The sequence below is a fragment of the Grampus griseus genome (assembly GCF_964374135.1).
Source record: "Grampus griseus genome assembly, chromosome: 2".
Taxonomy (NCBI): Eukaryota; Metazoa; Chordata; class Mammalia; order Artiodactyla; family Delphinidae; genus Grampus; species Grampus griseus.
The window spans coordinates 36,586,818-36,610,251 of NC_139018.1; the positions used below are offsets into that span (position 1 = coordinate 36,586,818).

At 42.6% G+C, this 23,434-nt stretch overlaps 1 protein-coding gene across 3 annotated transcripts in view; it reads right to left on the minus strand.

Annotated features, from left to right (window-relative positions):
- LOC309818672 (protein farnesyltransferase subunit beta) overlaps positions 1–23,434 on the minus strand; it is an 84,580-nt gene that overhangs the window by 13,044 nt on the left and 48,102 nt on the right. For 2 of the 3 annotated variants that reach the window (XM_082648502.1, XM_082648504.1), the window contains 5 exons: positions 21,438–21,584; positions 21,252–21,335; positions 10,542–10,628; positions 4,420–4,549; positions 1,441–1,573 (listed from right to left, as the gene is read on the minus strand). In XM_082648502.1, coding sequence (XP_082504628.1) covers positions 1,441–1,573; positions 4,420–4,549; positions 10,542–10,628; positions 21,252–21,335; positions 21,438–21,584 — 581 coding nt within the window. The remainder of the gene's footprint in view (positions 1–1,440; positions 1,574–4,419; positions 4,550–10,541; positions 10,629–21,251; positions 21,336–21,437; positions 21,585–23,434) is intronic. The other variant, XM_082648503.1, reaches the window with a different exon arrangement.

Genomic DNA, 23,434 nt, shown 5'->3' on the forward strand with positions numbered 1-23,434 from the left:
GAAGCACCAAGATTCACAGGCAACTAACTTTTCCCACAGGCAGAGCTTTGAATGTGACTAGTCCTCCAGAACTTGCACTATGATAAACAAAATGTGAACCAGGGCCCCCCTGAAGACTTTGGCAGGTAGCCCTCCTGTTACGCTCTCACTAGATTTTCCTGGCAGCTGCAGAATGACTGCATCTTAATCCTGCCAGGGACAGGTTTGTGAGAGGCTGACGGTGTGACCCAGAGGCTTGACCTCACCAGTTCCAAATAAAGAGATCACTAAAACCCCAAGTTATTTCTGTTTTGAAACGCCGGACTCTCGGGGGACTTCTGACTTCCCTACTATAGTGTTCAGCCAGAGACCGTGCAGGTTCCAGAGTCAGGGGATGTATCTCAGCTGAGACATATCTGAGCACCCTGAAACTGAAAGCCCACAGGCTCCAGGCCAAGGATTCTCAGGACAGACCGCGACGGGGAGGATACAGCGATGGGGAGACAGGACAGAGGCTCTGCTGACTTCAATTCGGTACCCAAAATGGCCACAACTTAAATGAAATTAAGAAATGAAAGAAAGGGGCTCAGAAAAAGACAGCCAAACAAGAAGAACACGTGTGTGGGGCAGGGTGGGGGATGGGGGCAGTAGAAAAGAATCTCATCTTCTACATTTGAGCAATGAATAACCCAACTACTAAGTCCAAAGAAAAGCTTCCCTCTGGGCCAAGGGATCTCATTCCAAGACCAGATCTGCGCCCAGCAGGGCCTCCAGACCTCCCCTCTCCCACTGGTTTCCTCAAGACACCCTGTTCTCACATAAAATGAAAAAGATGATTCCGGAGGCAGCCAGTGGCCTGAGATGTCGAGAGGTAAAGGGAAGGCTCCCAGAAGTTTGCTCTCTATCTCACTGCTTGGATCTGCACTCCCATCTGAGGCTCCATAGAGATGAACCCAGGTCTCTCCGCTCCAGTGGTGCGGGGCAGGGGGAACAAACCCGCATCCAGGATTCTTCAATGAATCTAAAATACAACACTTCTAATGGCGGCAACCATGCAGCCAGCCAGGCATGGTGGGTCTTTGCTCCAGGGTTTCTGGTTCTCTGCCCGCTTACGCAACTGCCTTTCTGTCACTGCTGTGACCACGTGCATAGTATGGGTATTCAGTTCTGACGTGACACACAGAGAGTTCTGCACCGGAAACTGCAGCTTCACATGGAGTTGAGGTGGTGGTCGCCGTGGAGCCAGGCACCTGCCTCCCCCTAGCCACAGCCAGAGTGAAGCAGCAGTGGCCCCTAAACCAATGGGACGGAATCCTAGCCTGAGGCGGGAAGGTCCACACTGGGCACCTCAAAATCCGGGACAGACAGCCTATTTCAACCCTCTAACAGAGCGCCCTGGCCTCCGACTCGGTCAGCAGCTGAGGGGAGTCACCCAATCCTGCGTACAGCCCCTGGGCTCACCTTGGGCGTGCAGTGCACGGTGGAGCAGAGGCAGGAGCCCCGCCTGCCAGAAGGAGTAGCAGCCATCCACCAGCTTGTTGCAGCGGCCCTGAAATCCACCTTCAAACCGCATCTGCCGGCTTGTCACCCATTGCTGAGCGTGAGACAGAGAAGGGAGAGGCAGCTGTAGGTTAAAAGAGACCCGAAATCCAGCGAGCCCAGATCCCCAGAGGCCAATCTGGGAGAGAGGGGTCCCATCTCTTGGCTTCCTGGCACCCGAGTTCTGGTGCTCTGGCCTCGGACTTCCTCACCCTCACTGCCACAGACTACACTACAGTGCAACATCTAGTCTAACCCTCTTGAGGCAACCAGCATGAATCTCTGCTCAGGGCCTAACAGACAACTAACCACCTTTTCCCGGGTTCCAAGTGGGTTCTGGTGCTGAGAGAACAAGTGCACCAAATTGGCCTGAAAGGAAACCTGCAAGCATCTCTTTTTTTTTTTTTTTTTTGGCGGTACGCGGGCCTCTAACTGTTGTGGTCTCTCCCGTTGCGGAGCATAGGCTCTGGACGCGCAGGTTCAGTGGCCATGGCTCACGGGTCCAGCCGCTCCGAGGCACGTGGGGTCCTCCCGGACCGGGGCACGAACCCGTGTCCCCTGCATCGGCAGGCGGACTCTCAACCACTGCGCCACCAGGGAAGCCCAAGCATCTCTTAATAAATAAGGTGTAACTAGGAAGTTTAAGGCCAGACCACCAGTGGCTCATTTCTATTCACCTTCCCTGCTCAGGGAAGTTTATTAAAAGCAGATAAATGGAATTTTGTGCTACAAGTCATCAGCTGATCTCAAACTACTCTTGGCTTTTACTTGGCACCTGAGGAAATTCATCCAAGATTTCTTAGCATGGCCCTTGTCCCTCGCAGGACTGGGGGCAGAAGCCGTTAGCCCTGGTGAATGAGGATGGCTCTGTGTGGTCTAGCCTCTCTGCTATCCCAGGAGAAGCTGGCTGGCTGACAGAAGAAAAGAGTTTACTTTGAACCTGTAGGATGGCTCTTGGTGTCACTCAGTGGTCACACGAGATGCATGCTTATCTCCAAGTTTTCTAAACACACTCTACTATGAATATGGAGATAGTGAAGGGTTTGGCCTCAAGGAATGAGTAGAACCAACTGGCCGAGCAGATAATATCTCCACTTCCCTCCCAGCCCCCCAAGGCAGTTCCAGCCACCTGCCAGCGACTCACGGGGCAGCCTCACCAAACTGAAAGGTACAGAGTATGGTACTTCCCCTGTACCTACGTTCTTACTAGACTGAGTTCCTGAAAGGAGTCACTAAGGACCCTCTTCAGAAGGAGTCCAGCCCTCCTTTAATTAATAATTGTAGACTTTAGGTTATATCCCTGTTCAAAGTAACACCCACCCACAGAGAGTCACAATCCAAAATTCTTAAAAAGACACAGAAAAACTGCACTGCAGGTGCAGGCACTAACATATCCCCAGTCAGTCTTAAATGAACCAGCGCTTTAGGATTGATGCCATTTAATGAAAGCAGGCAAAGCATTACTCAGGAAAACGGGCACTACAGTAGGGAGTCCATTCTTCATTTTTACTTACCCCACAGATGAAGTGTTTCTAACCTAGACTAATTATTTTTTTCCAGTGCCTAAGTCCATGAATTTATTCTGTTTCCCTTGCCTATATGAATTCATAAAATCCTTCAAGTATGGGTCCTAGTTCTCCCAGAGCAAACAGAGGGGAGGGAGTAGTTTGGATAAGAAGGTCGCACCTACTATGTACCAGGCTGTTTATACCTGTTCTCTCCTTTGACCTTCAAAGAACTGTTACTTCTACCTTACAGAGGAAAAAAAATGAAGTTAAAAGAGATTAGACCATTTTCCCAAGGTCATACGGCTGTGAAGTGGCACAGACAGGGTTCAAATCCAGAACGCTGTTATTGTAACTGAGGCATCTACTTATTCCTTGTTTCTGTTTCACGCCTAGTTGGTGATCAGTTTTCAAAATGTCTGATAAACTCGAAATCTGGGCACAAAGTTGGCCATTTTGGCATAAACCTTCAAGGCTGTAAGAACCCTCAGGAAGAGTATGCTATAGGAGGCTTCCTAAAGGTGCGGACAAAATGCTGCTGGTCACATCTTATAGATATAATAGAAACTGTCTTGGAAGCTCAAAATGGGTCTCACAATGGTTCCTATGATGGGAACCTGACATCTGAACTTGGGGAGAGGAGATGAGTATCAGTGGCAGCTGGTTTGCTTTGAGGTCATGGTGAGGGAATAAATGCTTCCCCAAAGATAGCTCCTTCGTGGCTCTGTGTATGTGTGTGTTTATGTACTAGGCCTCCAGTGATAATTTAGCTATAATCTAACAAGTCCCTGAAGCTGACTGTGCTCTGAGTTCATTCTGAATATTGGGCAGGAGCTTGGAGTTGAGACATAAATGCCTGGGCCACCTGCTCTGTGCATTACCCGGCTGTGCCTAGCTCATGTCAAGGTAGTTACTAAACGTTCACATAGTGCAGCAGGTAATAAAAGCTCGGCTTCAAAATGCCTCAAAACTCTTCTCATAACTTCTTCTCCCAGGAGAATCTTTCCAAGGCACATGATAACCTCTAATTTTAAGAGGCTGAAGCTATACTTCTCTTTGAAGTAGGAGGAAGGTACTCTGGCCCATACCAGATGTCTGAGGGATTCAAGAAGCCTCTGGAATTGGCCTAACACACTGTACAGAAAGTTCAGAGCAGGAAGATGGAAAGGCAGGAAGAAGGGAACTGAAACCGAGCACAGATGTTCACCCCTTGCACTTTCTTGGTACAGTGCTGAGCACTCCAACAACTGCATCTGAAGCTTCGTTACAGGACTGTTAGTTCACAGCTCCAGGCAGGAACTGTTAGCCCTTCCCACAGCCAACCGTCCCTTCAGCCGGCATGCCTGAGCAGTCACATCTCAGGGCCTGAGAGGAAGACGGATCACCAAGTACTTACTAATAAGCTCTTCAAGTTCAAGAAGCGTTCCTTCTTGAGGATGACCAGTGCGGCCAGGCCACAGAAAGTATAGCCACCGTGGGCTTCCATCCCTGGCACCCCGCCAATTCCACCTTCCCAATTCTGACACCTGGAAGGAGATTGAGAAAAGCAGACTGAGTGTCAACCAATGAGCACAAGTGCAGGACCACCCTGGATGGCAAAGGATGAGTTTGCTTAGTTTAATGCAACTATATTCAATAGCTGTAACTATACTCAATAGCTGTAACTATATTCAATATCATGTAATAAACTATAATGGAAAAGAATATATATATAAGACTGAATCACTTTGTTGTACACCAGAAATTAACACATTATAAACCAACTATACTTCTATTAAAAAAACAAACAACATTGCAACTATGAATGGAAAGATGCTAATTAACTTTTAGAAATGCCTTTTCCTCAAAAAAAAAAAAAAAAAGGAAACTCAGACATAGTCTACTAATGTAACAAACACAGTACCTCAAATCATTACTTTTTGGAAAAAGTTATAAAATCATACGTATAGAGAGATAACCATCAGGTTAAAATAAAACTGAAAAATAACTGCTAATTCTGGTTATCTTTCAGTACAGGTCTATTGCTGATATTTTTCCTCTTTATTTTTCTGTATTTTCAAAAAGTTTCTATAGTGAAAATACATACCTTTATAACCATTCAAAGTAAACTTATTTTTTTAAATTACAATTTCCTACATTTTCAAATTACTTTATTATCGTAGTAATTATTTGGGATTAGACTATATATTTAAGAGTGTATTTTCTAGTCATAAAAACATGAGTAATCTTTGGCTCAGCAATATAGGGTCATTTCTAGGAATTAATCTTATAAAGTAAGTAAGAAATGTGTTCAAAAGTCAGATTGTAAGAATGTTTACTGTATTCCCATTTGTAACAGTGAAATATCAGAAACAACTCAGAAGCTCAACAGTAAGGGACTCGTTATATAAATTATGGTATATCCGTATAACAGAACACTACAGTCGTTTAAAATAATGCTACAGAAGTATACTTAAAAATGTTCCAAATACATTACATGAAAAAGTTATAAAATGATAATATACTGCATGATTTTTCTGGAATTCCGGAAACATATACAGCAAATGAGCGGTTAGTGGTGGATTACAAGCAGTTAGATTTTCTTTTTGCTTGTTTATAATAAACATGTTTTATCTGTGAAATAAGAGATTTTCTTTTCAGTATATTTTCATATAACATAGAATTTTACTTCCAATGATCTACAGGTATGTACATAGAGTCACACTCCCTACAGGTGTGTCTGCCTCACAAATCCTGACAGGTGCACAGGTGGATGAGCACTTAATCCAACTTCCGGGTAGAAGAGAAAGGAACCTGTAACACCTCCTGTCTTCCAGGTACCTCTCGTTAAAGGAGAGGCCTTGGGAACTCAAGAGGCCCTTTTCAGAGAGGCCCAAGATCCCGGGAGATCACAGCAGAGTGCTGAGTTAAGAGCTGGCTACCATCCCCTGAACAGATTCTTCAGCATCCTCTATCCCCTAACCCCACCACCACCCAAAGACACACAATCCAAGTTTTCTTTCCAGTGCATTTGGCTTCATGGCGCACAGGAACAGCTCAAGTTTGAAAGGTCTGATGAGTGAAGAACATGCAAAGGACCTCTGAATTTTTTTTTTCTTAACTTACCTTTAAAAATGTTTTTTGAGTTAAAAAAAAACAAAACAGTATAAAAGAATAAGCAATAAAATGTTACAACTGCTGAGCCTGGCCTCCTAGTTCCTCTCACCAGCTGAGTTTCTATGTCTCAGTCCCTCTTTCTCTCCACACATACACGCATGCACACACACACAATATACATTTATTTACATATTCCACTTTCCATCCCTGTTTTTACATGCATGAGAGCAATTTAGTAAAATTCTTTGGGAGTATCTTCTAGTTAAATATAACTGATTGAACACAAGAGTCCAGTAAAATGAAAGTAAAGGAATTTTAAAAAAGGATAAACCCACAAGGGTAAAGAGAATAGGAGAGGATATGAATACAGACAGGAGATAACAAAATTGTGAAAGCTGGAAAAGGAGAGAGGTAAGACGTAACTGACTTAACAGAACCGACAAACCTACACCAGCCCTGGGAGGAAAGGAGGGAAGAAGAAATAGAAAGCAAGGTGATATGTTCCAATGACAAGCTGGGGGACACAAGGTACCCCTAAAGTGGGATGAGTTTGAACCAAGTTGACTGGTGGTAAATTTATAAGAGAATCAGCTATACCTCCAGGTACCCAGCAGAAGATGGGAGGTTTCAGGGGCTGAATGAAGAGGAACTGAATTCCAGGATTTCCAGCACAGCTGAGAGCAGGTGGAGACACTGTGCTGAGCAGGGGGATTAAGTGAGTCTAAGATCTGAGCACAAGCACCCTCAACCCCTTTCCCTATTAGTATTTCACAAAGCTGGCCACTAACTTCATACCCCAACCAGGAATCTGGAAGATTCTTCTCTAGGGAAATGGATAAGCCCAAGGGAAAAACCCTACAGATATTGATATATGAGAATCCCCCCATGAATGGCTGCATCCCAGCCCACCGTGGCACACACAGTTTTTTTAGCACCTGACACTTAAATATGAACACCAGAGATTTGAGCAAAGTCTCTTACGTGAAAGAGACTTTTATGTAAAATATGAAACAAAAATAAGACAAATAAACAAAAATAAATTGGAGGAAATAATGTAGGGAGCAGAAGTAAACTTTAAGTTATATCTTTAGATAAAATATTATATACAAAATAAAAACACTGCAAGGACAAATAGCCCTGAAACAAGAACAGGAGAGAATATAAAAAGGAAGTATTCTTTATAAATGGAGATTAAAAGTTAAAATAGAACTGCAGAAATAAAAACTCAACAGAGGGATTAGAAGATAAAAGGTAAGGGAATCTCTTAGAAAGCACAATAAGAAAGATGAAGAGATGAAAGATAGGCAAAAAGTTTTTGAAAAATTAGAAGACCAATTCCACTTATTGGATGTTATAAAAAGAGCAAACAAAGAAAATGGAGGGGAAGAAGTTATCAAAGAAATAATAAAGCTTCTTGGAAGTAAAGCACATGCAATTCTAGATTGAAGATAACTGCTGAGTGCCCAGCACAATGAATGCAAAAAGAAATCCATATCATGGTTCATCATCATGAATTTTTCAAACAGCAAGAATAAGAGAAACAAAACAAAAACAACAATGGCTTGGGAATACAGTAGATTGGGAGGCAGTAAAGCACAGTGGTTACCCTAACAGGTTTTGGTCACTTAATTTCTTTGTATTTTAGCTTAATGTCATATTCAATATCCCATCACTTGCTATATAGGGAAACTATGGCATGGAGAAGTTAATTTGTCCAAGGCACAAAGCTAATAAATGACAAAACTGGGCTTCAAACCCAGGCAGTCAGAATTTCACATCTAGTTAAGGGCCTAACAAACCAATCCTGCAAATAACTATATACTCTGGACAAAACACACGAAAACAACTTCCTGAGGGCTCAGCAAACTGAAAAAAGCTGGGGATTTGAAAGTTGGAGCAGTCCGTCCCTCCCCTCCCCCACCCTATTTTTTTTCTTCCTGATTTGCCCTGAGGATGGCTACAGTCACCTAACAGTGGCAGCAGCAGGTCAGGGGAAGGCAGCTGAAGCTAACAGAAGGCCCGCCATGTTTCTGGCAAGAAGAACCAGGCTGACAGTAATTGAGGAGGAATCCCAGAAAGAGGAGAGCCAGAGGAGGAAAACCCAAATTCCATGTTTAAACTTTGCTTAAAATTTTACCTGACCCTGAATCACACATGCATTGGGCAAACTGAAAGCAGCTTCTGACCAAGAACTGATCCAAGACCTGAGCCCCTGCCCACTGCAGGTGTGTCTAACCAAGTTGATTGCCTGCTAAAGGAAAAATATAAACACTCTTTAAAGCAATCTAACAGAATCCAATCTCTGCAATATAACATCACAATGTCCAGGGTACAGTCCAAAGATTACTTGACATGTCTCAGGCAAGTGAGACATGTCAACTCCAAGACAGCCAGATGTTGAAATGACCAGGCAAGAATTTTAAAGTAGATATTATAATTTTATATTTACCTTAGTGAAGTGAAGAAAAATACACTTGTAATGAATGAAAAGATGGGAAATCTCAACTGAGAAAAACAGAAAGTATAAAAAAGAACCAAACCCAGGTAGTCCAGAGCAAAAGGCTATATACTCTCAATCTTTAAACTATCGCTCTCTTACTATTGAGTATTACATACCAAATCCTCAGTAAATGCTGGTTACCATTATTATCAGCCTTTCTAACAATGACACTGGTAGCCAAAAGATAATGGAGCAGTGCTTAAAAATTCTGAAGGAATACAATTGATCCAGTTTCCAATTTAGAAGTCTCTAACCAAATAAACTATAAATCAAGTGGGAGACTAGAACAAAAATACATGCAAAATCTTTAAAACATACCGCCGAAGTTCTCTTATTGGGGATCTGTTGGAATACGATATGTGATTCATTAAAATGAGTGAGTAAACCAGGAAAAAGGAGGATGGGGCTTTAACAAAGCTGAGAAGTGAAGTGAATTTCCTGCTGAAAGGAAGCTGCTGGATGCCTGCTGTGCAGCAAGCTGAGAGCAATCTGTCCAGTCTGAAGCAGTAGGGCAGAGGCCCCAGGAGGGATAACTCAAAACGCACGTGCGCGCACACACACACACACACACAAAAGAGAACTGATACATTACCTGAAGTGTTTAACTGTATTGAGAATAATTTTATAGCTCTGGCAGAAAATTCGGGAATTAAGAGGTAATAATTAATTCCAGGAAAGTAAAAGTTATACAAAAAAGTAAATATGGGGCTTCCCTGGTGGCGCAGTGGTTGAGAGTCTGCCTGCCGATGCAGGGGACACGGGTTCGTGCCCCGGTCCGGGAAGATCCCACATGCCGCGGAGCGGCTGGGCCCATGCCGCTGAGCCTGCACTCCACAATGGGAGAGGCCACAACAGTGAGAGGCCCGCATACCGCAAAAAAAAAAAAAAAAAAAAAAAAAAGTAAATATGATCATAGTATCTCATTTGGTTTAGCTGAAAATTGTATTTTCATAGTAGTAAGTACTACTTTGATAAAAATTAAAATGTAAAAAATAAAATACAGCTTGGATATAATTCCTCAATAATACATATAAATCTACTATACCTTTTTTAAAATTATGAAATAATTTGAAGGATCCACGAAAGTACAGCAAATAATATACAGAACATACATGTACCTAACACCTAGCTTTGATTTAGCCGTATGCATTTCAGGTTTTTTTTATTTTAAACAAACAATTACAGATACAACTGAAGTCTCTTGAGTAGAAGTACAGACTTCCCTTAATCTCATTTTCTTTACTTTCTCCCCCGAAGTAAGCACCATCCTGAATTTGGTGTTTATCCTTCCCAGCATGTTTTTATATTACTACATGTGATTCTTCCCATAAACAGCATAGAATTGTTTTGCATGTTTTCAAATTTTAAGCAAATGTGATCTGCATGTTTTCTTTAACATCCTTTTTTTTCCTCAGCAGTGTTTTTGAGACTCACCCATATTGATACGTGTAGCTCTAGTTCATTCATTTTAATTGCTATATTATATTTCAATATGACTACACCACAACTCACTTATCCATCTTGTGCTTGTGAACATTTAATCTGTTTTCAGCGTTTTACTATTATAAACAAGTCCTATGCTTGTCTCTTTCATGCATGTGGTGTGATTTTCTGGAGAAGTGGAATTTTGGGGTCATCAGCAAGGGCATCTTTGAGATATTTCCAAATTGCTCTCCAAACTGGTTGAACTCCATTTAGACTCTGACCAATACTGTTTACCCAAGGTTTTGATCCTTGCCAATCACATTAAAGAAAGTTTGGAAAAAAAGAAAACTTTTAAAGTATGTTTGAAATGCACAATCCTTCAACCCAGACATCTCTTGTAATTTTATATTCCCTTCTCTGGTCCTTCTACACTTTATTTTTCAGAAGTCTTGACCGCCTGCTGTCTAAGAGGCAGGACAAATCTCAGCTTCTCTCACCTTGCGATCCATTCAGCAGTGCCCTCAAACAGGTCTGGAGTGATGATGTTGGTCAGAGAAGCTACTGAGGCGGCACAGTACGCACTTCTGGAAGGACAGAAATAGAGGGGGAAGTGTTAAGCTTTAAGGAGGAGTTTGAACAAGGCTCACTGAACTTTTTGGACGGATTGCTCTCTGCCTCGTAAGCTGTAATCACTGCCTGGCCTCACTCCAAGCCCATGGCCAGTCCTCCTGGGTCTCCAACCAGGAGCTCTGACATTCTATTTCAATAGAGTTGCTCATGGCACAGCCTCAGTGAAAGAACATGACATTCTATTCTCCCTACCTCCACATGGTCAAATCTACACCAGATGAAATAACAGCCATCACAATTCCTGTCGACAGTGAGTTCAGCTCTTCCTTCAAAGACCTACAACGGCTCCCCAAATTCCATGCTGTCATTCAGGTATTTCTGACATGCTCATTCAGTTGTCAGTACTGTTTTTAGATCCAGGACTTGTCTGTTTACGGCATGGACAAGCTAAAGGTTAACTGTATCTTTTCCAAACAGACACAACTCCACAGCAGGCCGCCAGACCACTCTGGCTGCTTAGACCAGGCAAGAGGGGCCGAAATGTATGAGCCCACTCAGGTCCATTCCTTAGGCTTCTAGAGCAAGAAAAGGGTTTTGATTTCAAGCATCCCACCAGTACACACACACACACACACACACACACACACACACACACACACACACTCTTTAAAGGGAAAAGAAAGAACATGTCTTTCCCCCCCCCCATGTTATCCTACATGATTTGGAATAATTCTTGCCATTCCATTCTGCCAGCCCTAATTCTTCTCAGGACACCTTTTATTTCAGCTGATCCCTCTATTATGGAACACGTCTACAAACTGTCTTTTCTTCCCTTCCAGGGTCTTTTCAAACATCCGACATCTCAGCTCTGTTTTATGAAGACAAAACCAGTTTGTTCCAATTCTGTTTACAGATCCTTTTTCTAAGGGCTCCTCAGGAACATAAAAGGGAGGAGAGAGAAGGGCCCAGCTTCTGTATTGTTCAATATGGACATAACACTGAGCCAAGTGCACTGGGGCTTTCCAGTGAGCCGCAGGCATCATTCTCCTCCCAGCACTTTTATCAGCCTGCTCACGCCGGCCAAAGGCACAGCAGAGGCTGAGTTATACCAGCAGGCATCAGAAGCATGGAGAGTCCTTTCTGCCAAATGTTACCATCTACCATAAGCTAAATTCAAAAGCCTGACCTAACTGCTCTCAGGTCTCAAGCCTCTCAAAGGGCTTCAAGGGTATTTGCTCTTGAATCCGAACATAACCTCTGAGGTGGGGAGGTGGCGGACACAGGGCGGTCGCCTCATAAATGGAAGAACTGAGACCTGCTGCCAGATCTCACGCTGAGACCGAGAGCAAACAAAACACACCTTTTTCGAGCATCTTCTTCCTCTCTCCCTCTATCTAGTCGTCACATCTCTCAGATTTGTCCACTACCCTCCATCCTCTCTGCTGTTACCCAAATCCAAGTCACCATTAACCTGGGTCAGTTTCCCTCTAGCCCTGAAGCCAGAGGATTTTCACTAAAACACTACAATCTATTCACTGTAACTGCAGAACTTCTAATAAAATACAAATCAGACTGTGTCACTCCCTACTTACAACTTGTCAGTGGCTTCCCACTACCCTTAAAATAAACTCCAGCCTTCTCAAGACTTCGGGGCCCCTTGGGCTATTCCCGGCCTGGCCGTCCAGCTTCATTTCTCCCCCTGCCCACCAGGCCTCTGCACTTCAGCCACACTGAACTTCTCCTTTCCTGAACACACTCTATGCTCTGTCGCCAAAACTTTTGCAAATGCTGGGTCCCTATCTCCCCACTACCCGCCCAGAATGCTTCCGGTTATATAACCTAGATTAGGAGGTCAGGAGTACATAACTGCTCCTTTCTTAAGAACTGAGAAAAAAATGGTGCTTGCTATGAGTTCATTGCAACTGGATTAGTGGCAGTCCACAGGAACTGTGAATGCCGGAATAAGCTCATCTCAGAAACTGGAAGGAGTTGTGATAGACCTGAAAGATCAAGAGACCAGTTCTGCCTAACCCAGAATGAGACAAGCTAGCCTCCAGATGCCAAACTGTCCCCATCAACTGCTGCTTCTCTTCAGGTCAAATCCACTCAACAGCACTCAGGAGTAACTGCTGATGCTTCCAGGCAAAGACAATTAAAGGAAGACAAAGTGAAAAGTGATGGAACTGGGGCACTAGAAACCACACAAAGCAGGGAAACTGCACGAGACCTGCTAGGTTTCATCCATCATTCACATCTTTAATCCTCTGTAAATGAAAAGCATGGCTCGAATGGCAGAACATTACCAGAGGAGCTCGGGTAGAGGAGGAATATGGCTACAGTGCTCTTCAGTGAAACAAACATTTTTTATGTCTAGCAGATATGAATAAGAAAACAGAAGGAGAGAAAGACAGACAAGATGAAAAAGCAGAGGGCTATGTACCAGATGAATGAACAAGATAAAACCCCAGAAAAACAACTAAATGAAATGGAGATAGGCAATCTTCCAGAAAAAGAATTCAGAATAATGATAGTGAAGATGATCCAGGACCTCGGAAAAAGAACGGAGGCAAAGGTTGAGAAAGATGCAAGAAATGTTTAACCAAGACCTAGAAGAATTAAAGAACAAACAAACAGAGATAAACAATACAATAACTGAAATGAAAACTACACTAGAAGGAATCAATAGCAGAATAACTGAGGCAGAAGAATGGATAACTGACCTGGAAGACAGAATGGTGGAATTCACTGCTGGGGAACAGAATAAAGAAAAAAGAATGAAAAGAAATGAAGACAGCCTAAGAGACCTCTGGGACAACATTAAACGCAACAACATTCACATTATAGGGGTCCCAGAAGGAGAAGAGAGAAAGGACCCGAGAAAATATTTGAAGAGATTATAGTCAAAAACTTCCCTAACATGGGAAAGAAAATAGCCACCCAAGTGCAGGAAGTGCAGAGAGTCCCATACAGGATAAACCCAAGAAGAAACACGCCAAGACACATAGTAATCAAATTGGTAAAAATTGAAGACAAAGAAAAATTACTGAGAGTAGCAAGGGAAAAACGACAAATAACATACAAGGGAATGCCCATAAGGTTAACAGCTGATTTCTCAGCAGAAACTCTACAAGCCAGAAAGGAGTGGCATGATATACTTAAAGTGATGAAAAGGAAGAACCTACAACAAAGATTACTCTACCCAGCAAGGATCTCATTCAGATTCGATGAAGAAATCAAAAGCTTTACAGACAAGCAAAAGCTAAGAGAATTCCGCACCACCAAACCAGCTCTACAACAAATGCTAAAGGAACTTCTCTAAGTGGGAAACACAAGAGAAGAAAAGGACCTACAAAAACAAACCGAAAACAATTAAGAAAATGGTCATAGGAACATACATATTGATAATTACCTTAAATGTGAATGGATTAAATGGTTCAACCAAAAGACACAGGCTTGATGAATGGATACAAAAACAAGACCCATATATATGCTGTCTACAAGAGACCCACTTCAGACCTAGGGACACATACAGACTCAAAGTACGGGGATGGAGAAAGATATTCCATGCAAATGGAAATCAAAAGAAAGCTGGAGTAGCAATACTCATATCAGATAAAATAAACTTTAAAATAAAGAATGTTACAAGAGACAAGGAAGGACACTATGTAATGATCAAGGGATCAATCCAAAAAGAAGATATAACAATTATAAATATATATGCACCCGACACAGGTGCACCTCAATACATAAGGCAACTGCTAACAGCTATAAAAGAGGAAATTGACAGCAACACAGTAATTGTGGGGAACTTTAACACCTCACTTACACCAATGGACACATCATCCAAATAGAAAATTAATAAGGAAACACAAGCTTTAAATGACACAATAGACCAGATAGATTTAATTGATATTTATAGGACATTCCATCCAAAAACAGCAGATTACACTTTCTTCTCAAATGTGCACGGAACATTCTCCAGGATAGATCACATCGTGGGTCACAAATCAAGCCTCAGTAAATTTAAGAAAATTGAAATCATATCAAGCGTCCTTTCTGACCACAACGCTATGAGATTAGAAATCAATTACAGGGGAAAAAAAACGAAAAACACAAACACATGGAGGCTAAACAGTATGTTATTAAATAACCAAGAGATCACTGGAGAAATCAACAAGGAAGTCAAAAAATACCTAGAGACAAATGACAATCAAAACACGACAATCCGGGCTTCCCTGGTGGCGCAGTGGTTGAGAGTCTGCCTGCTGATGCAGGGGACACGGGTTCGTGCCCCGGTCCGGGGAGATCCCACATGCCGCGGAGCGGCTGGGTCCGTGAGCCACGGCCGCTGAGCCTGCGCGTCCGGAGCCTGTGCTCCGCAACGGGAGAGGACACAACAGTGAGAGGCCCGCGAACCACAAAAAAAAAAAAAAAAAGATAAAAACGACAATCCAAAACATATGGGATGCAGCAAAAGCAGTTCTAAGACGGAAGTTTATAGCTATACAAGCCTACCTCAAGAAACAAGAAAAGTCTCAAATAAACAATCTAACATTACACCTAAAGGAACTAGAGAAAGAAGAACAAACAAAACACAAAGTTAGCAGAAGGAAAGAAATCATAAAGACCAGAGCAGAAACAAATGAAATAGAAACAAAGAAAACAATAGCAAAGATCAATAAAACTAAAAGCTGGTTCTTTGAGAAGATAAACAAAATTGATAAACCATTAGTCAGACTCATCAAGAGGGAGAGGACTCAAATCAATAAAATTAGAAATGAAAAAGGAGAAGTTACAACAGACACCGCAGAAATACAAAGCATCATAAGAGACTACTACAAGCAGCGTTACGCCAATAAAACGGACAACCTGGAAGAAATGGAAAAATTCTTAGAAAGGTATAACCTTCCAAGACTGAACCAGGAAGAAATAGAAAATATGAACAGACCAATCGCTAGTAATGAAATTGAAGCTGTGATTTAAAATCTTCCAACAAACAAAAGTCCAGGACCAGATGGCTTTACAGGTGAAATCTATCAAACATTTAGAGAAGAGCTAACATCCATCCTTCTCAAACTCTTCCAAAAAATTGCAGAGGAAGGAAAACTCCCAAATTCATTCTATGAGGCCACCATCACCCTGATACCAAAACCAGACAAAGATATTACAAAAAAGAAAATTACAGACCAATATCACTGATGAATATAGATGCAAAAATCCTCAACAAAATACTAGCGAACAGAATCCAACAACACATTAAAAGGATCATACACCATGATCAAGTGGGATTTATCCCAGGGATGCAAGGATTCTTCAATATATGCAAATCAATCAATGTGATACACCATATTAACAAATTGAAGAATAAAAACCATATGTTCATCTCAATAGATGCAGAAAAAGTTTCTGACAAAATTCAACACCCATTTATGATAAAAACTCTCCGGAAAGTGGGCATAGAGGGAACCTACTTAAACATAATAAAGGCCATATATGACAAACCCACAGCAAACATCCTTCTCAATGGTGAAAAACTGAAAGCATTTCCTCTAAGATCAGGAACAAGACAAGGATGTCCACTCCCACCACTATTATTCAACATAGTTTTGGAAGTTCTAGTCATGGCAATCAGAGAAGAAAAAAGAAATAAAAGGAATACAAATTGGAAAAGAAGTAAAACTGTCACTGTTTGAAGATGACATGATACTATACATAGAGAATCCTAAACATGCCACCAGAAAACTACTAGAGCTAATCAATGGATTTGGTAAAGTTGCAGGATACAAAATTAATGCACAGAAATCTCTTGCATTCCTATACACTAATGATGACAAATCTGAAAGAGAAATTAAGGAAACACTCCCATTTACCACTGCAACAAAAAGAATAAAATACCTAGAAATAAACCTACCTAGGGAGACCAAAGACCTGTATGCAGAAAACTATAAGACACTGATGAAAGAAATTAAAGATGATACCAACAGATGGAGAGATATACCATGTTCTTGGATTGGAAGAAGCAGTATTGTGAAAATGACTATACTACCCAAAGCAATCTACAGATTCAATGCAACCCCTATCAAATTACCAATGGCATTTTTTACAGAACTACAACAAAAAATCTTAAAATTTGTATGGAGACACAAAAGACCCCGAATAGCCAAAGCAGTCTTGAGGGGAAAAAATGGAGCTGGAGGAATCAGACTCCCTGACTTCAGACTAAACTACAAAGCTACAGTAATCAAAACAACATGGTACTGGCACAAAAACAGAAAAATAGATCAATGGAACAGGATAGAAAGCCCAGAGATAAACCCACGCACCTATGGTCAACTAATCTTTGACAAAGAAGGCAAGGATATACAATGGAGAAAAGACAGCCTCTTCAATAAGTGGTGCTGGGATAACTGGACAGCTACATGTAAAAGAACGAAATTAGAACACTCCCTAACACCATATACAAAAATAAAGTCAAAATGGGTTAGAGACCTAAATGTAAGACCGGGCACTATAAAACTCTTAGAGGAAAACATAGGAAGAATGTTTGACATAAATCACAGCAAAATATTTTTTGAACCACCTCCTAGAGTAATGGAAATAAAAACAAAAATAAACAAATGGGACCTAATGAAACTTCAAAGCTTTTGCACAGCAAAGGAAACCATAAACAATATGGAAAGACAACCCTCAGAATGGGAGAAAATATTTGCAAGCGAATCAACAAAGGATTAATCTCCAATATATATAAACAGCTCATGCAGCTCAGTATTAAAATAACAAACAACCTAATCGAAAAATGGGCAGAAGACCTAAATAGACATTTCTCCAATGAAGACATACAGATGGCCAAGAAGCACATGAAAAGCTGCTCAACATCACTACTTATTAGAGAAATGCAAATCAAAACTACAGTGAGGTATCACCTCACACCAGTTAGAATGGGCATCATCACAAAATCTACAAACAACAAATGCTGGAGAGGGTGTGGAGAAAAGGGAACCCTCTTGCACTGTTGGTGGGAATGTAAATTGATACAGCCACCTTGGAGAACAGTACGGAGGTTCCTTAAAGAACTAAAAATAGAATTACCATATGACCCAGCAATTCCACTACTGGGCATATATCCAGAGAAAACCATAATTCAAAAAGACACATGCAGGCTTCCCTGGTGGCGCAGTGGTTAAGAATCCTCCTGCTAATGCAGGGGACACGGGTTCGAGCCCTGGTCTGGGAAAATCCCACATGCCATGGGGCAACTAAGCCCGTGCGCCACAACTACTGAACCTGAGCTCTACAGCCCGTAGGCCACAACTAATGAGCCCACGTGCCACAACTACTGAAGCCTGCGCGCCTAGAGCCCATGCTCCGCAACAAGAGAAGCCACAACGATGAGAAGCCTGTGCACAGCAACTAAGAGTAGCCCCCGCTCACTGCAGCTAAAGCCCACGCACATCAACGAAGACCCAACACAGCCAAAAATAAATAAATTTATTTATTTATTAAAAAAAAAAAAAAGACACATGCACCTCAATGTTCATTGAAGCACTATTTACAATAGCCAGGTCATGGAAGCAACCTAACTACCCATCAACAGACAAATAGATAAAGAAGATGTGGTACATATACAGAATGGAATATTACTCAGCCATAAAAAGGAACGAAATTGGGTCATGTGTAGAGACGTGGATGCATCTAGAAACTGTCATACAGAATGAAGTAAGTCAGAAAGAGAAAAACAAATATCGTATATTAACGCATATATGTGGAACCTAGAAAATGGTACAGATGAACCAGTTTGCAGAGCAGAAATCGAGACACAGATGTAGAGAACAAACGTATGGACACCAAGAGGGGAAAGCGGCAGAGGGGTGGTGGTGGTGGTGTGATGAATTGGGCGATTGGGATTGACATGTATACACTGATCTGTATAAAATGGATAACTAATAAAAATAAATAAATAAAAAATAAACATACACAGGTTATTTGTGAGTAAAAAAACAAACAAAAAACAAAGTATTGGGTCTCTTTGAACTCCAGAATTCAATGGACACCCCTTGCAGGAAAAAAAAAAGAAAACAGAAGGAAACCGGCGCCAGAACGAGTAAGTTAGAGAGTAATCATATCTGAAAAAGGTATGTGATAAAATGCCAAAGCAATCTTGCCAGGGTTTCTTTGCTTTCACCTATAATCTCAGGAAACTTTAAAAAGCTGAATTTGGAGTACTTGTAGAACAGGATGAAAATGTAGTGACCAAGAGGGGGAAAACAGGGCTTCTCTGGTGGCGCAGTGGTTGAGAGTCCGCCTGCCGATGCAGGGGACATGGGTTCGTGCCTCGGTCCGGGAAGATCCCACATGCCGCAGAGCGGCTGGGCCCGTGAGCCATGGCCGCCGAGCCTGCGTGTCCGGAGCCTGTGCTCCGCAACGGGAGAGGCCACAACGGTGAGAGGCCCACGTACCGCAAAAAAAAAAAAAAAAAAAAAAAGAGGGGGAAAACATTTTTTAACTTTTTTCTTAAGACGTCAACACAATACTGCTTTTCCTCAATAATTATATTGGCTTCACTGGCATACACAGTGTAAAAACAAGACCACAGGCCCAAAAGGGAGTGTCCCTTGTGCTAAACTCCACATTGCCAAACCGTGACCTCATTATGGTTTCTGCCCTCCCAGAAATGGAATCTTAAACCCGTCAATCAGGAATCACCTGACGAGCAGCGGTGAGGGAATCTGCCTGGTGGACATAGCCAACCCGCTTTTTTGCCTGGTTTAACTTCCTTGTCCCTGCTCCCTTCTGCCCATAAAAGTTTCTCATTTTGTACAGCTCCTCAGGGCTCCTTTCTGTGTGCTAGATGGGATGCTGCCTCATTCAAATCAATCTTTGCTCAAATAAATTCATAGAATTGTTAATGGGACTCCATTTATCTTTTAACATCAGATACCGGGATACTGTGATATAAGAAGAAATACGTATTTGGTCTTCCCCTCAGCACAGAGCTCATAAAACCCGTTTGGAATTTCCCGACTGATGGGCGATAGGAGAGTCTTGTTATTCATAAAATGTGCCCTTCGACCACACCTGAGTTTATGCTAATGAGGTGACTCCTGGAGGATGGGGGCTGGTTGCCAGAGGCACCAACCATGGGATTCGAGGGTTGGAACTTTCAGGCCCACTCTCCAGAAGACTGAGTTAATCACCCAGTGGCCGATGAGTTCATCAATCATGCCTACATAGTGAAGCCTCCATAAAAACCCTAGATGAAGGAGTCTGGGGAGCTTCTGGGCTGTGGACGCACCCCTGTGCCTGCTGGGAGGGTGGAACATCCCAACGTCACGGGGACACAAATCCCTATGCTTGGACATTTCCAGCCCTCACTCTATATACCCCTTCATGTGGCTGTTCATTTGTATCCTTTATGACATCCTTTATAATAAACTAGTTAAACAGTAAAAAATTCTCCTGAGTATTCTGAGCTCTCCTAGCAAATTACTAAAATGAGGAGGGGGTCGTAGGAACCCCTGGTTTGTAGCCAAGTCAGGCAGAAGTGTGGGTAACTTGGGAACCCACTACTTGTGACCACTGTCTGAGATGGGGGCAGTCTTGTGGGACTGAGCCCTTAACCTGTGACGTGTGCTAACTCTGGGTAGTCAGGGTCGGAACTGTTTAATACGAGGAAAAAACACCCCGACATTTCATGTCAGAAGCGTTGGGAGTAGAGAGACAGTTCTCCAGGTACCTAGGTTCCCAGATACCTGGTCTACTTACAGACAAAAGAATATCCTTCACTGAAGGTCTTTGCAGCTCGTTACCTACTTTTATCTGCAACGTGTTCTGTGCTCCACAACTTTCATGTTTTTTCTTCCCCTACACTTTCAAACCAATAGTTAAGCCAGAATATTAATCAACTTGTGTAGAGGAAAATACATTTACAAATAGGCAATAAGATGGCTTTGATATAGAAACCTCATAAAAAATGTATTTATCAGACTAAAGAAGAATAATCTGGTATAAAATCTCAATGATCCACACTGCCTTTGAGTAATGACTAATTCAGTGAATTCCTTATATGCTTCATAGGCAACCTCCTGCCAGGTGAGTAAACTACTTGCTAGGTACTTGTAATTCTTGAGAAAAATGATCATTTTGAGCCAGCTGGTTCCATCAGTTCATGCAACTGTTTGTCATACACCCTACTGGCCCCTAAGAGTTTCTGCACCACCCAAAGCAATTCTCACACAGTTGTTAAACATTCTCATGATTTCATCAAATTCATTCAGAAAATATCTCCCATTCCCATGCCAGAGAGATGAAAAATTATATTACAGTATACAGTTACATCTTACAGTTATCCTTTCATACACAAATGTATTTTTCATTTTTAAAACAAAAGCATTTGATTTTATTTCTGTGTTACTCATATTTTGGCATTTACATAAAAGAAGTCAAGTGACAGTGACCCCTGAGGACATCTGTATCGTATGTGCAGTGATTATGAACTGTGTCACTGACACTTTACTCTGCATGTCATTCGGTGAGACAAGGCAGCAGCTTTCCTGTATTGTTCCCCGGGCTTGGCATCTCTGATGGCAGATAAACCCGAGAATCTGCTGATGCAGCTGCCTGAGAAAAACCCCACTCACCTCACGTCCACCTCACCTCCAACGTGCATGAGAAAAGAGCCATCGGGTTGCTTCAGCGAGTACAAATACTGGAGAAGCTTCTCTCTGAGAAATGAACAGGAGAGAGGCAGGAGATGGCGATGGTCAGTGCACTGTCAGCAGGCGGGAGCCCAGCTGGGTGCCCAGTCCTGCTGGCTTTGACTGTACCTGTTAATGACATCATAGGCCTCTTCGGTGCCAATGATGCACAGCGCGTTGACTGCTGCGTACGTGGGCGCAAGGTGTGGGTACTGGCCAGGGCCCCCTCCAAAGCCACCTTCTGGGCTTTGACACAGCTCCAGGAACTGACACACGCTAGGTACACACAGCCAAAGGGAAAGACAAGGTCAGACAGCATTCATTTCAAAACACCAAATTCCACCAGTCCATGCCTTTCCAAGCCTCCGCCTTCCTCAAAAGGGAAGAAACCTCCTCTCCCCACCTAGTGAATATATACTGGATACAGTCAACACCTGTAAAGGGCCTAATTCTCTAATGATAGCCTGATTCTCTGCTATCATCAGCTTTGTGTGCCCTCCTTTCTGAGTTTTGTATTTAAGCATTTGCCTAGTCGTGAAGCAAGGAACATAAGGCCGGGCAGTTCTTAGAACTGGGAGTAGGTCTCATGCTTCTTGACCCAATCTTTCCCATACTTTTCTCTCAATTTGCCACCCTGGATCTATGGGACCAGCCCGTTCTCCTTGCCTCTAGGGTACCTCCCAGGCTTCGGATTTTGCCTAAATCATGGTGATACTCAACTGCTGGTCTAGAGCCATCACCTAGGCCTACCAGGAATATTTAAAGAGATGCCTTCTCACTCCCATTGCCGTGTAAGCCCCAGTGGGCTACTGATTTTTACTCCGCTCACCGACAAGAAACAAGCTTCCAATGGAGTCTGCCTCCACGGTTAGGAGAATAAGAAAGAGGTGAGCTTCTGCTTGCTCAGCTCACTGTGGCAAACTTAAGCACTGCTGACTCCTATCACAGGAATGCATCCCAGGCTGGAGGCTTTGGGAGAGTGTCTCACAGAGGCCCCAGCTCCTTCACTGAGGGAAACTGTTTATTGAGGGTTGGCCTCCAAGCCCTTGCTTCCAAGCATGGCATCAGTCTGCCCAGAAGTTATCTTCTTGCTTTAAGTGAAACCAAGAGAGCCCCTCTTTGTCTAAGGCCCTCTAAAGTTCATCGGAAAGGGGTGCCCCCGGAGAGTCCTGGTCCTCGAGCTGTTTCCGCACAACGTAGCAGGATCACAGCTTCCTAGTAGGACAAGTCCTCAGTTAAGAGAACCAGCTGCAAATCTGTGTCCTTCTAGTGCTCAGACAGCCTTCTTTTCCTGGGCTCTTTCATCTCATTTTTTCTTATCTACTGCTGCCAGAGAGGTCGCACAGAGTCTACTTAATCTCCACTAAGACAAGTTGATTGCGCCTTTCCCACGTCATATTTGATGACTTTTGATTTCAGACCTGCCATTATCTGGGCAGGGACAGCCATAGAAAAGCTGCTGACTTCCTAGTAAAGCCCTGAAGTCATCACAGGTTAAAAGCAATCCACACTCACTTCACGTTCCACCCACAATTTTACTGTAGGAAACACAAGGATTGAAACTGAAGTTGATAATCAGAGAAGGAAGACAGTTCTGTGACATGTTTTTAATAGCAATTAATTTTTGCAGAGAAAAATGAGTTTTTTACTAACATGTTTCCCAAACCCTCATCAATTCTTATCCTATTTCCCAGAAACAAATAGCTAATAAACTCCTGGTCTAACAAAAGTTGGCTGCGTTAGCATACAAAAAGTTTCCTGATCACAAAAATAAAGTTTTTTGGCTGACATAAAACTTAACAGCACATTTTAAAAAAGAAAAAGGAAAAGAGTCATCTAGTTATCCATTCCCTTCCCCAGCTCCCATGACAGACTTACGGCAAATGCAATACTCCTGACCCTGTAGCCTAAAGTCTGGAATGGGCCGAGATCTGAATGTACCAGAGACACCATTAAATCACCCCTCCACACCAACTGCCCCCAGCTGACAGGCTGCATCTGACCGACTGAGGGCTATGTGGGGAACAGGGGTTGGGCTCTTCTTGAGTCTGAGACGCTTCTGTACTATAGAACATTCTGATCCAGAGTCTTTCCAAATTGTACCTTAAGGAACTGGCAAACTGACA